The sequence below is a fragment of the Cucurbita pepo genome, chromosome LG11, assembly GCF_002806865.2.
Source record: "Cucurbita pepo subsp. pepo cultivar mu-cu-16 chromosome LG11, ASM280686v2, whole genome shotgun sequence".
NCBI lineage: Eukaryota > Viridiplantae > Streptophyta > Magnoliopsida > Cucurbitales > Cucurbitaceae > Cucurbita > Cucurbita pepo.
The window spans coordinates 8,050,622-8,064,122 of record NC_036648.1 but is presented as its reverse complement, the minus strand read 5'-3'; the positions used below and the strand labels follow the sequence as shown (position 1 = coordinate 8,064,122).

The 13,501-nt window shown below is 37.0% G+C and overlaps 3 protein-coding genes across 7 annotated transcripts in view; 1 reads left to right on the top strand and 2 right to left on the bottom strand.

The window, feature by feature from the left end:
* The first annotated feature begins 760 nt into the window (after nucleotides 1–760).
* LOC111804892 overlaps nucleotides 761–13,501 on the top strand; it is a 27,225-nt gene continuing 14,484 nt past the window's right edge. The window contains exons 1-8 of one of the 5 annotated variants that reach the window (XM_023689707.1): nucleotides 761–1,118; nucleotides 2,927–3,006; nucleotides 3,086–3,146; nucleotides 3,506–3,563; nucleotides 3,662–3,719; nucleotides 4,887–4,959; nucleotides 6,059–6,183; nucleotides 6,861–7,012. In XM_023689707.1, the coding sequence (XP_023545475.1) occupies nucleotides 795–1,118; nucleotides 2,927–3,006; nucleotides 3,086–3,146; nucleotides 3,506–3,563; nucleotides 3,662–3,719; nucleotides 4,887–4,959; nucleotides 6,059–6,151 (747 nt within the window). In that variant the 5' untranslated portion in view covers nucleotides 761–794 and the 3' untranslated portion in view covers nucleotides 6,152–6,183; nucleotides 6,861–7,012. Of the gene's footprint in view, nucleotides 1,119–2,926; nucleotides 3,007–3,085; nucleotides 3,147–3,505; nucleotides 3,564–3,661; nucleotides 3,720–4,886; nucleotides 4,960–6,058; nucleotides 6,330–6,852; nucleotides 7,013–13,501 lie in introns of those variants that run through there. The other 4 variants (XM_023689706.1, XM_023689705.1, XM_023689708.1 and 1 more) reach the window with 4 other exon arrangements.
* Nucleotides 7,514–11,341, bottom strand: LOC111804890 (GDSL esterase/lipase At1g54790-like). Its single transcript, XM_023689701.1, has 5 exons — nucleotides 10,934–11,341; nucleotides 10,058–10,261; nucleotides 8,836–9,005; nucleotides 8,059–8,329; nucleotides 7,514–7,971 (listed from the first exon to the last, which is right to left on the bottom strand). Exons 1-5 carry the CDS (start codon nucleotides 11,181–11,183, stop codon nucleotides 7,703–7,705), a joined length of 1,164 nt encoding a protein of 387 aa, XP_023545469.1. The 5' UTR covers nucleotides 11,184–11,341; the 3' UTR covers nucleotides 7,514–7,702.
* Nucleotides 13,147–13,501, bottom strand: part of LOC111804891 (GDSL esterase/lipase At1g54790-like) — a 10,449-nt gene continuing 10,094 nt past the window's right edge. Inside the window, exon 6 of the mRNA XM_023689703.1 lies at nucleotides 13,147–13,492. Within this exon, the coding sequence (XP_023545471.1) occupies nucleotides 13,325–13,492 (168 nt within the window). The 3' untranslated portion in view covers nucleotides 13,147–13,324. The remainder of the gene's footprint in view (nucleotides 13,493–13,501) is intronic.

Genomic DNA, 13,501 nt, shown 5'->3' with positions numbered 1-13,501 from the left:
CGTCCTCCTCGATCGCATCATGGCATTCTTCTACGTTGGCCCGCATATGGCCGGATGGGCGTCTCTTGAGGGACGCCCCTTTGCTTGTCATGGCGTGAGGGTCACAACCTACTCTCTTCATAGTAAGGTTGTGACATTCTCCCCCACTTAACTTAGTCATCGTCCTCGATGACTTACTCGGGTCACAATCATATTGCAGATTGTGACACTTAGCTCGCTCAGTGCTGAGAGTGAGTATCGCACAATCGACAAATCTATTGCTAAAAAAAGTGTCATTGTGACATGTAGCTCGAGAGGACAAAAATGAGAAAGATATAAAGTAATATAACATGTTCATACCAAGTATCTCATTCCTACTTGAGAATGAGTTTAGGACATCTCTTATCAAAACGAGACAAGCGAGCATGTAGATAGAACGTGAGATGAATCACAGGATCCCCTAAAAGTAGACTATTTTCATACAACCAAAAGAGTATGAGCATTTGAAAACGTTCCCTTTTCCATTCGATTATACTTTATCATCAACTGGATTTCTCTGTACATGTCAATATTACTCGAGATCAACGTCTATAGGCTCGATATCTACTAAAAAAAGAGAGAACTCATTTCCGACATCCTAAGTTTGTAGACCAGATTGTTGCTTAGCTCCTAAAAAAGCTAAAAGATTAAGCCAATTGTGTGTAACTTGTAAGTGGATAGAGTTTTAAAGTATTATGAAGCCATCCTCGTTGTAATTTTAAATAAAATAAATCAGCTTTATCTACATTGGATATGAAAGCTATCCTAATTTCCTTATGGCCCTTCTTCTTTCTTTATGCCTCCACCCTCCAAACCTTCAGCAAAACCCCACCGCCGCCGTCCCCCACCCGACCACCGTCGGATTTCACGAGCCTACATCGCTGAATTCCAATTCCAAGAGACATTTCATCCTCAAAACAGCTTCACTCTGTCTAATTTCATTGATTCCAAAATGCCCAGTTGCCCAATCTTCCCAAATTTCGCCTACTTCGAAACAAGGCCTTCCTGGCCTTGCAAATACAAAGTCTTGGTTTCAGTTTTATGGTGATGGGTTCTCCATTCGTGTGCCGCCTCAGTTTGAAGACCTCACGGAGCCTGAGGTATGAACAAAATACCTCACTGATTTCTGTTTGTTTAATCGTGGTGTTGTGTGTGTTACCTCTGCTTCCACCAATATGAATAGTTTAAGGTTATTTACGCTTCATATTTGTTTGGAAACACACATGTTTAGTTGCTGTTAATGTCAATGGCATTAAGCAGAAGGCTCCAGCTTCAGGGCTTTGAGAATACCCCTTAATGTTTTGATTGGGAATTCTAACCTCAAGCTTTAGAATTATTATTGGCGTTGCTAGGTGGGGTTGAGAGACAGAGTCAGATTTTGGGGTTCTTCGATTGTGAGATCCTAGAATGGTTGGAGAAGAGAACGAAACATTTCTTATAATAGTGTGGAAACCTCTCCATAGCAGACGCGTTTTAAAACCTTGAGGGGAAACCCGACGGAAAAGCCCAAAGAGGAAAATATCCGCTAGTGGTGGGCTTGGTACTGGGCGGTGTGCCAGTGAGGACGTTGGTCCCTAAGGGGGTGGATTGTGAGATTCCACATCAGTTGGAGAGGAGAACGAAGTATTCCTTATAAGGGTGTGGAAACCTCTCCCTAGCATACGTGTTTTAAAACCTTGAGGGGAAACCTAAAGGGAAAGTCAAAAAGGACAATATCTACTAGCGGTGGGCTTGGTAGCGGGTGGTGTACCAGTGAGGACGTTGGTCCCCAAGGAGGGTGGACTGTGAGATTCCACATCGGTTGGAGAGGAGAATGAAGCATTTCTTATAAGGGTGTAGAAACCTCTCCATAGTAGATGCGTTTTAAAACCTTAAGAGGAAACCTGAAGGGAAAGCTCAAAGAGGACAATACTGGTATATGGACAACTGTGTGGACCGATGGGCTTAATCTACTAGCGGTGTGCCAATGGGGATGTTGTGCCCCAAGNTAGATGCGTTTTAAAACCTTAAGAGGAAACCTGAAGGGAAAGCCCAAAGAGGACAATACTGGTATATGGACAACTGTGTGGACCGATGGGCTTAATCTGCTAGCGGTGTGCCAATGGGGATGTTGTGCCCCAAGGGGGGTGGATTGTGAGATCCCACATCGATTGGAGAGGAGAACGAAGCAATACTTATAAGGGTGTAGAAACCTCATCCTAGCAAACGCGTTATAAACCTCGAGGGGAAACCTAAAGGGAAAACCCAAATAGGACAATATCTGCTAGTGGTGGGCTTGGGACCGGGCAGTGTGCCAGCAAGGACGTTGGGCCCTTAAGAGAGGTGGATTGTGAGATCCCAANCCTCGAGGGGAAACCTAAAGGGAAAACCCAAATAGGACAATATTTGCTAGTGGTGGGCTTGGGACCGGGTAGTGTGCCAGCGAGGACGTTGGGCTCTTAAGAGAGGTGGATTGTGAGATCCCAAATTGGTTGGAGAGGAGAACGAATCATTCCTTATAAGGGTGTGGAAACTTCTCCTCAATAGACGCATTTTAAAACCGTGAGGTTGACGGGGATACGTAGCGGGCCAAAGCANTATAAGGGTGTAGAAACCTCTCCCTAGCAGACACGTTTTAAAACCTCGAGGGGAAACTCGAAGGGAAAGCCCAAAAAGGACAATATCTCCAGCGGTGGGCTTGGGTTGAATTTTTTCTTGATTTTATTAGTGTATTCCACACAAGAGCTTGATGTGATCTTCATGTAAAGAAACAACAGCTACTAATTAGACTATATCTTTGTTCAACTCCTCTCCTACCTTTAGGCATTCTTATAACCATTCCCTTATGCTCGGTAGCTGTGGCCTTTTCTTGTACTTGTAAAAGGCTTATCATTTGCAGCTCGCTAAGTTATGTGCTTGGGGCTTGTAGGATTTCAATGCTGGACTATCTCTTTATGGAGATAAGGTAAAAACGAAAACGTTCGCAGCTCGGTTTGGATCTCCTGATGGGTAATGATATTTCTCTTCGTTCATATTGTTTGCTTTATGTATTTGGCTTATATTCATTCTGCTTTGTTCGTTAACACAGCTCTGAAGTTCTAAGCGTTGTCACTCGTCCAACGAATCAACTTAAGATCACCTTTCTAGAGGTAGCACAATGATGGCTGTGAAGTTTTCATTTGGTAATTCTAAAGAGCATCAATTTCTTACTAAACAGTTCATATCTAGCAAACCGTTTCTAAGCTCGGTGGCTCTTTCGTACTAAGAAGCTCTACCTAGAGAAAATCTCCATCAAATCTTAAACTGTTAAGTCATGTTTTGGAGCTTTTAAGCCCAAGATTGTTTGCTTACTGTTAACTCTGAGCTTCCCAAAGAGGTTTTTGAAGTTTCTAGTCACAAACTTCGATAAAAAGATTCTGTTTTAGTTCTACATACGTGCTTATTGAGTTATGTTCGTGTTTTATGGATAACGGTTTTAGGAGCTTCCGTTTTTTCTTGCGAAAAACAGGCGAAAGATATAACTGATATAGGTTCCTTGAGGGAGGCTGCAAAAATCTTTGTTCCAGGTACACATTTTGTGTTCAATATGCTAAGTAACTTTTTTGTGGTCATTTGGCTGCACATTTCATTCTAGCTATTGGGTTTGGTGTTCTTACAATGATAGGTGGTGCAACGTTATTTTCAGCCCGAACGTTTAAAATTAAGGACGATGAAGGTTTCAGGTAACTATGCTACCAAGGTGTCCTTGGCTCGTTAGATTTGTTTTTATCTTTTCGAGATTTGATTAAGATAAATGAAACAATAGAATTGGATAACACAAAATGAAGAAAAGCCCACTTTAGAAAGAGCTTGTAGAAAGAAAGTCGACTCAAGATTACGAAAATGGCTGTGGTTGTTGAGAAGAAGAGGCAAAGGCTAGTTATAGAAATCCTTAGAAATCAAAACTCTAGAAAGGAAGGAACCTAACCATAGAGCATGCCTCTCAAAGGGCTCACGAGCTATCTAAAGTGCGGATCGATTGTTCCACAAAATAGGTAGGAAGTGTCGGTACACCAAAGAGTCCATCATTGAGCGATAGATTGAATGAGTTCAAGCTATGGTAGCCATGTACCGGAGGTTTATTGTAAATACCCAGATCCACCGCTAGCAGATATTGTCCTCTTTGGGCTTTCCCTTTCAGGCTTTAAAACGCGTCTGCTAAGGGAAGATTTCCACACTCTTATAACGGGTGGTTTGTTCTCCTGTCCAACCAATGTGGGACATCACAATCCACCCCCCTTCGGGGCCCAGCGTCTTCGCTGGCACTCTTTTCTTCCTCCAATCGATGTGGAACCGCCCCCAAATCCACCTCCCTTTGGGGCCCAGCGTCCTTACTAGCACACAGCCTCGGGGAACAGCGAGAAGGCTGGCACATCGTCCGGTGTCTGGCTCTGATACCATTTGTAACGACCCAGATCCACCGCTAGCAGATATTGTTCTCTTTGGGCTTTCCCTTTCGGGCTCGCCCTCAAGGCTTTAAAACGCATCTGCTAGGGGAAGGTTTCCACACCTTTTTAAATGGTGGTTTGTTCTCCTCTCCAACCAATGTGGGACATCACATTTATATTTTACGAGTTTTCTTGGCAACCAAGTATGATAAGGTTAGACAACCGTCTTAAGGTTTAGATGGAATGAGTTCAAGCTATCGTAGCCATGTACCTGCGGTTTATATTCTACGAGTTTTCTTGGCAACCAAGTATGATAGGGTTAGACAGTTGTTGAAGTTAGTGGATCCTAACTCACACTCAAGAACATAAACAATGCTATGAAATAATAATCTAGATCTAGTCTTCTTTGCCTATATAAGCTTTCATATTTCCATTTGATTACCTCTGTTTCGTTAAATTCAGGACGTATTACTTCTACGAGTTTGGGAAGAACGAAGAACACGTCGCGTTAGTAGCAACTGTTAATAGTGGACAGGTTTGTGATATACAATTTACCTTACATACTAAACTTCTTACTCTGATGAAGACGTGAGTTTGAGCCCTTTGACTTGCTTTATGACATTTGGATGAAGTTGTAAAATGGTAGAACTTGTATGAATAAGAGTTGATTCAAAGTTAAATTGTTCATGCCAGTAAATTCTTATTAATTGGTATGTGAATATGGCAAACATAACTTTAAAATTTTGAGTTCTGTCTGGCTATGAGATTCCATATCGGTTGGAGAGGGAACAGAGCACTTTTTATAAGAGTGTGGAAACCTCCCCCTAGAAGACGTGTTTTAAAACCTTGAGGGAAGCCCAGAAGGAAAAGCCCAAAGAGGACAATATCGGCTAGTGGTGGGCTTGGGCTATTACAAATGGTATCAGAACCAGAGACCGAACGGTGTGCCAATGAGGACGTTGGGCTCCCAAAGGGGGTGGATTGTGAGATCCCACATCGATTGGAGAGAGGAACAAAGCATTTCTTATAAGGGTGTGGAAACCTCTCTCTAGAAGACGCGTTTTAAAACCTTGAGGGGAAGCCCAGAAGGGAAATCCCAAAGAGGACAATATCGGCTAGTGGTGGGCTTGGGCTATTACAAATGGTATCAGAGCCAGATGCCGAGTGGTGTGCCAGCGAGGACGATGGGCTCCCAAGGGGGTGGATTGTGAGATTCCACATCGGTTGGAGAGGGGAAAGAAGCATTTCTTATAAAGGTGTGGAAACCTCTCCATAGAAAATGCGTTTTAAAACCTTGAAGGGAAGCCCAGAAGGGAAAGCTCAAAGAGACAATATCTGCTAGTGGTGAGCTTGGGCTGTTACAAATGGTATCAGAGCCAGACGCCGAGCGGTGTGCCAGTGAGAACGCTGTGCTTCCAAGGGGGGTGGATTGTGAGATCTCATATCGGTTGGAGAGGAGAACGAACCACTCCTTATAAGGGTGTGGAAACCTCTCCTCATTTTAAAACCTTGAGGGGAAGCCCAGAAGAAAAAACTCAAAGAGTACAATATCTGCTAGCGGTGGACTTGGGCTTGGGCTTGGACTGTTACAAACTCATCCAATTTGTCTTGACATAGCGTCTTCTTTGTCGTAGGCGTTTGTTGCCGGAGCAACCGCACCATTGTCCAAATGGGATGAAGATGGCATAAAACTCCGTTCTGCTGCTATATCTCTAACCGTACTATAATCAATTGCTGATCAAGTTATTTTCATTAGCTTGTGAGTACTCCTCAAAACTTTACTCTCATGAATTGAATATCATATAAAATCTCGAATAAATTATAAATTTATATCGTGAACTTTGAATATTATGCCTATTTAATCCGTAAACTTCAAAAAAAAAACATATGATTTATGTTTCTTAACTCTTGATGATGCTCGTATTTAGCTGCTAAATTAATACCGTTAACGACATGCTCGTAACATTAATATTGATTGAGTTGACATGATATGCTGAACTAAATTATCGTAGTGTTCAATATCTAGAGAATATAATCGAACCTAAAGTCTTCGTTACGGTGAGCATGAAGTGAACTATTTTATGATCACTAGGCCTTAATGAACTTCATTTTAACATCACTCGACCTTTTTGTAACTATGATCTTAGTTTGATTAGGTTGGATTGGAACACTTTCTTCGGTCATTTCTTTCCATGAAAACACGGTTTCTTACTAAACGAACATACGTTTAAGATCCTATTGTTGCTGTCGTATGAACTATAGTTTGCTCTTCCCTATGCAAATATTGAGCTCATTTGAAATGCTCGGCTTGCTCTAAAGATTGTTCGAACCTAACTTGTGAGAATTGTTTGATTCTGTTTGATTGTTGTCAAACTTGAACCCAAGATTATTACGTGTTGAAAATGATCGTTTTTTCTCTTTTGATAAGGTATATAGAGATGTCCACGGGATGGAGAGTGGAGACCGGGATGCTTTCCTTGTCTCTGTCCACGCCTCTTGTTTTAAACCTCATTTTCATGAAATTCTCTATTTATGTAACAGTTCAAGCTCATTGCTAGAAGATATTGTTCACTTTGGCCCGTTACGTATCTCCGTAAGCCTCAGTGTTTTAAAATACGTCTACTAGAGAGAGATTTCTACACCCTTATAAGGAATGTTTCATTCCCCTCTCCAATCCACCTCCCTTGGGGGTCTAGGGTCCTTGCTGGCACACCGCCTAGTGTCTAGCTCTAATGTCATTTGTAACAGTCTAAGCTCATGGCTAGTAGATATTGTTCTTACAATCCACCTACCTCCCTTGAGGACTCAACGTTCTCGCTGGCACAATGTCCTGTGTCTAACTCTATAACAGTTCAAGTCTATTGCTAACAAATTGTAACGGCCCAAGCCCACTGCCAGTAGATATTGTCCTCTTTGGGTTTTTCCTTTCGGGCTTCCTCTCAATGTTTTTAAAAGGGGAAGGTTTCCACACCCTTATAAAGATTGTTTTGTTCTCCTCCCCAACTAATGTGGGACATCACATAGATATTGTTCGCTTTGGCTCGTTGCGTATCACTGTCAATCTCACGGTTTTAAAATGCACATATTAAAGAGAGGTTCCCACACTCTTATGAATGTTTCATTCTCCTCTCCAACCGATATGAGGTCTCACAATATTTTTTAAAATATTGAAAAGCCTCACTATTTTTATTAATGAATTATTTGATTCCATGTCTAAACATAAGATCCATTGTTCATAGCCATTATCAGATCTTAGTTGTGTAATGAATGCAAGGCCACTAGAACTTGAACTCTAGAGGTAAAGCCAATTTGTTGTCGAAGGGTGGATCGGAATATTTTCCGGTGAGTATTTGTGACGACACAAACTGATTCGCAGCTTCTGAGTAATGAATTCCATCCCAATTGATATACTTCGAGCTATTGTCGCACCCTTTTCCCGTGACTGTCGTCCCATTCAACGTCTTCGTCTGTCCACAGCCGATATCCCGGTCGTAGTTTAGAGGTGGACCTCCGTAGCCACAGCAAGCCATGATAGGTTGTTCAAACCCTGCCATACAACAATGCTGCAAGTCATCAAGATTTTACAGGATTAACCGAGACTATATATGGACAGAAGTAGAGCAAGATGGGTGACCGAGCCGTGAATAATTGGCGATGAGATTGGATTTTATCGAGTAGATATCGACGTATGTGACCGTGCCATCGGTGTATTGGCCCTGCAGTTTCTTACAGAGAGCATGAAGCTGTAGATTGAAGAGCTTGGCAGCTTGGTTGTGTGACGTGACGCATCCAAATTCATCGAGCTTTGATGGGTCGGTTCCAAATTTAGCAACGTTCTGAGCTAAGCATCCTAGGGGACCTGTGTTGTGTATCCAAAAATTCCTGGCCCCTTCATTGTACAGTTGCTGAAAAATAGGCACAGCGAAGGGACGATTGAACAGTTAAAAAATACTCTTAAACTTTCAAAAGTTTCTTTATCGTTAGTTTTGGATGAAAATCGTTAATATTTCGTTTAAAAAATATTATTGCATTTTCCCAAGTGTTTTCAACTTTCAAAATTACATTTATACCCTTTCAACTTTTTTATTCGTATCTTTAGTATACGGACATAATCGATAGTATCATGTATTAAAAATAACTATAAATTTTGAAGAGTAGCATTAAAAATTTTAAATTTTTTTAAAAAAAGTTAAAAATAGTTTTACCTTCACTAGGTTAAAGTAGACGAGAGAAAGATGATCCATAAGAGGTTGAAAAATGGTTAATAGTATTAATGTTACATCTGATAGTTCATTAGTATTTTGAAACGCAGTACTCAGTCCATATAGCAATAGTAAGAGTATTTTAAAAAACGTCAAGTATTAACGGTTTTCATCCAAAACTAACTATAGGAAGAAACCATTGGTCTAACCTGAATTCCGTTCTCAAACTCGGCTAAAATGGTTGGTATCGAGGCAAGAATTTGGTCGAGGGTTTTGGAGTAAAATGCACCAGCAAGATCATTTTGACCAATATCGAACATGTATAGCCCCTTTTGGAAGTAATCTTCATCTGGTAGGTATTTATCAAGCTTCTTACCACCTAAACAAATCAACACAAATCATCGTTTGTAAAACTCGATAACTCGAAAATTTCAATCATTCCAAATCAATTATTTCCGGTTGAATTGGGTTATGAACTTATTTGAGTTGGATTAAGTTCCAATAAATAAAAATATTATAGATTAGATTAGTTCATAGACTATACTAGAACCAGACTATGTTAAACTGAACCAACTCGAATTTACNAAAAAAAAAAAAAAAAAAAAAAAAAAAAAAAAAAACTGCTTACTGTACTATTAGACGGGTAGATATATTTATTTTATCTTGATTTTTATTTAATTTCATAATTATTTTATTATTATTATTTATTCTTCAACCCTCTCCAAAATAACTTTTAACTATTTGGAAGATTATTTTTTAAAATATATATTAAAATTGAGTTGCTAATCTTAATTAAATGTTTGATAATAAATAAATAAATATTTTAGAATTAACTTTTATTTTTATTAAAAATAAAAATTTGAATAAATAATTCAAACAACCGAGCCAATCCAACAAAAAAAATGGGATAAAATTGGATTCATCTTAATTAAATCTCTAAAAATAAATAAATAAATATTTTACAACTAATATTTTATTTTTATTAAATAAATTAAATAAATTGCTCGAACAACTTAAATAACTCAACTCAAAATTTTATAGTTAGGCTCGATTCAATCTAATCAAATGTTTGAAAATAAATAAATATATATATATATATATATATATATATATATATTTTTTTTTTTTGAATAAATGGCTGGAACAACCCAATCCAACTCTACCCAAAAATTTTATAATCTAATTGGGTTTGTCTTAATTAAATATTTAAAATAAATAAATAGGGTTGGAATTAACATCTTAAAATTTAAATTCTGAACCATCCGAATCAACTCAACCTAACTCAAAAAGATTTATGATTAGTTTGTGTTGAGTTAAATTCATTATTTAATAACAGTTATTTGGATAACTCGAACGTTTAAGTAAACGTCTAAACTTAGATCGAACTCAAACAAGGGGTAGAACGTTAGCNTAGAACGATAGCAAAATTACCTTTGACGGCTCGAAGCTCAAGAACTCTCGCTTTGAAATGGAGAAACTGATTCAACTGAACCCCAAGGGAAAAAGGGGAGACAGCCGTAGCAGCTGCCGGAAGAATAGTGGACCCTGCCGCTGCATAATTGCACCCCTTCCGAAAACTTGGCGCGCCAACCGAATCCAGATACGGATTCAAGTACGGCATATCCATCGCATCCACTGCACCAAAAACACATCCCAACAACATCCAACCCAAGCTTACCATTAGTATATGGACGACATCGTAAATAGACGTTTCAACTCTTTTAAAAGTAATATTAATATCCTTAATTTTATAAAAAAAATAAAAATTAAAAAGTCGTTATTACAGTTAGTATATAGACCAAAACTATCACTCCAAAATTTCTTATTCTTTTTTCTCGCATTTTAAATATTATCTTAATTTTCTTCTTTCGTTTCTCGATCTATCCATATCGATGTATGGACAGATATTTAAATTTGTCTAAAACAAAAAATTATCATGAAATAGGTAAAAATAAAATTTTAAATTTTATATACTTCCCTTTGGAGCCAATGTACTCGCTAGCATATATTAGACGAACACGACTCTCCACGATGGTATGATAGTGTCAACTTTGAGCATAAACTCTCGTGGCTTTGCTTTGTGCTTCCCAAAAGTCCTCATCACAAGGGAGAGTGTTTTCGATTATAAAAACATGATCATTCCCTAAATTAACCATCGTTCAAGCCCACTAATAATAGATATTATCTATTTTGGTTCGTTATTTATCCTTGTCAGTCTCATAATTTTAAAACAAATCTACTAAAGAGAGATTTCTCCATTAACTATTTATTATAAAAGCGAAGAGTATGGAGTGGAAGAAAATTTACTGAGAAAATCAACGATGAGGCGGCCATTGCAGAACCTTCCAGTGGAAGGAGTTTTGAAGTAATTTTGTCCGTAAGGCAAACTCAGGCTAAATCCCTTGCCGGCGACGAGATCGCCGGTGTCGGAGTTCGAATCGCCGAAGTTGAAGACTGCCGGATAATCGAATACAGCCGAACTTCCGATCCGGAAAATCGTCGAACACATTGCGAGGAACAGAGGAATCGCGAAGGATTTTGTTAGAGAAATCGCCATGGCCGATTGTTCAGAAAGGATTTCAGTTTCCCGATGATGAAAGATCGTTATTCCGGTGAGATTATTATATCGGCGGAGAAAGAACGTTAGGGTTTAATTCAAGGGAAGGCAATATGAAAGGTTGAAGCTAAGCTTTCCCTTAGAGCCTCAATTCACACACTAACTCCCAATATATTTTTTGAATGGAAAATGGCTGTTTTAAGCCACCAAAATTAATTCAATTGGATTAAAAATTAATTTTTAACCTTTTATTTTTTAATAATTTACCGAAAATTAGATTTACATTTATTGGTATTTGGATAAACTTTTATTTTTTATTTTTGTAATAATTTAATTTTTTATTTTTGTTTCATTTCTCTAGTTTTTAGGGTTTTTCTTTAATTATTTTTTTATTTTTAAGATGTCTGTCACACTTCATCACAAAAGTCGATGACTAATTTAAACGAGGGAAAACGTCACAACCCTACTAACAAGAGATTAGATTGTGGTTAGTAGGGTTGTGACCCTATGTCTAGAAAAAGGTGACACCATCCATCGGACCACGTGAGAACCAATAAAAATAATTGTCATGACACCGAATATAGGTGTTCATGGGTTGGGCTGAGGCAAACCCTGTGATGTCCCACATTGGTTGGAGAGGAGAACAAACCACCATTTATAAGGGTCTGGAAACATTCACGTAGCAGACGTGTTTTAAAACCTTGAGGGGAAGCCCAAAAAAAGACATCGTTACAAACCCAGTTGTTCAAGTTCCAACCAACTCTTATTAAATAATAAACTCCAATTTTCAAGTTGTTCTGTTGGTAAAACTACCTATTTATTTATTTTCAAATATTTAATTAAGATTTACTAAAATAAATAGATGTATATATAATTATATGATAAACAAAAAATGTATTTTTATTTAAATTGACAACAAATTCAAATTGGTTCGGTTAATCTAGAGAAACTTATAAACCAATCCAACTTATAAATATTTTATTTATTTCTCAATAAGGTCATAATTCAACCCAAACTATACGAGTTAGGTTGGGTTGATCGAGTTTTCGGGTCATCAATTTTTTGACTCTCCTACCGACTCGAGATTAATTGTAAAACTAATCATTGACTTTTAAAATTATAATTAATGTCTTATTTACCCGACTGATAAGTCAGATTTCTTTAATCCTACCTTATAAAATTTCAAAAAAAAAAAAAAAAGGATTATTTTGCAATTAAGCAAAAGGGGTAAAAAATTATTTAAAGGAAATTTTGTTTTTACTTTAATTTTAAAAAGTTTAAAATGGAAGTAAAAGAAAAAATTATTAATTTGAAAATATTATATGGGATATTTATAAAATATTTTTCTAATTTGAGAGAATTTTATTTGGTGGAAATTTGCTAAATTAATACGTCAATATTTGGTAAGTTGAACGGTATGATTTGGATTCGTTTATGAATTTATTTTAGATTGGATTGGGTTCAAATAAATGAAAATTTGTTGAATTAAATCCTAAATTTAAATTGAATTTAATTAAACTCACTCGAATTGATTTTTAAAAAATACATTCTTTTTATTTAATTTCATAATTATTTTTTTAATTATTTAAAACGGAGTGTAAATTTTAATTAAATACTATTTTACTTTTATTAAAAATAAAAATTTGACAAAATAATGGGTTAATTTACAAAGTTAATCTTTTTCTTTATTTTTTATAAAACTGAAAATTTTAATTTAATTTGATAAATATTTAATAATTAATAATTAATAATAGTTCATTAAAATAAAATATTTGTATTAAATAACATATACAAATAAAATCAGTCTATATTCTTCTCATATTATTTTAAACTTTTTTAATTGATGCAATTCTATTTTAGTAAGTAATTATTTGTTAATGTTAAATAAAAACTATTATATCACTATTATGAAATAATAATAAATTTTAACCATATAATATAATTTTATATCATGTCGAGTATGTCATTTAAATTGTTCATACATAGATTATTACATTATCATCGAATATTTTCTATTATAACCGTCCTCATTGAAGCTGCCACAGTAACGGGATCATAGTTTCGAATCGACAATTGAGTTATTGTTACCATATAAACATACACGAACTGTGTTATTAAAGATGTGAGATAAAAATTAGGATTTAGAACTTGAGAAAGAAAGGCCTTTTGTGATCCAACGAGAAGGGTGGATCAGAATATTTTTCGGTGAGTATTTGAGATGAAACATACTCGTTTGCAGCCTCGGTGTAATGAGTTCCATCCCAGTTGACATACTTCGAGCTATCGTTGCACCCTTTTGCTGTGACGACCTTCCCGTC

Excerpts from the sequence above, each read along its gene's own strand:
- LOC111804890 (XM_023689701.1), bottom strand. The coding sequence starts at position 11,183 with ATGGCGATTTCTCTAACAAAATCCTTCGCGATTCCTCTGTTCCTCGCA. Across the intron at positions 9,006-10,057 it reads TGAGCTTCGAGCCGTCAAAG|GTGGTAAGAAGCTTGATAAA; the intron begins GTAATTTTGCTA and ends TGATTTGTTTAG. Across the intron at positions 8,330-8,835 it reads AGTTTGAGAACGGAATTCAG|CAACTGTACAATGAAGGGGC; the intron begins GTTAGACCAATG and ends CCTATTTTTCAG.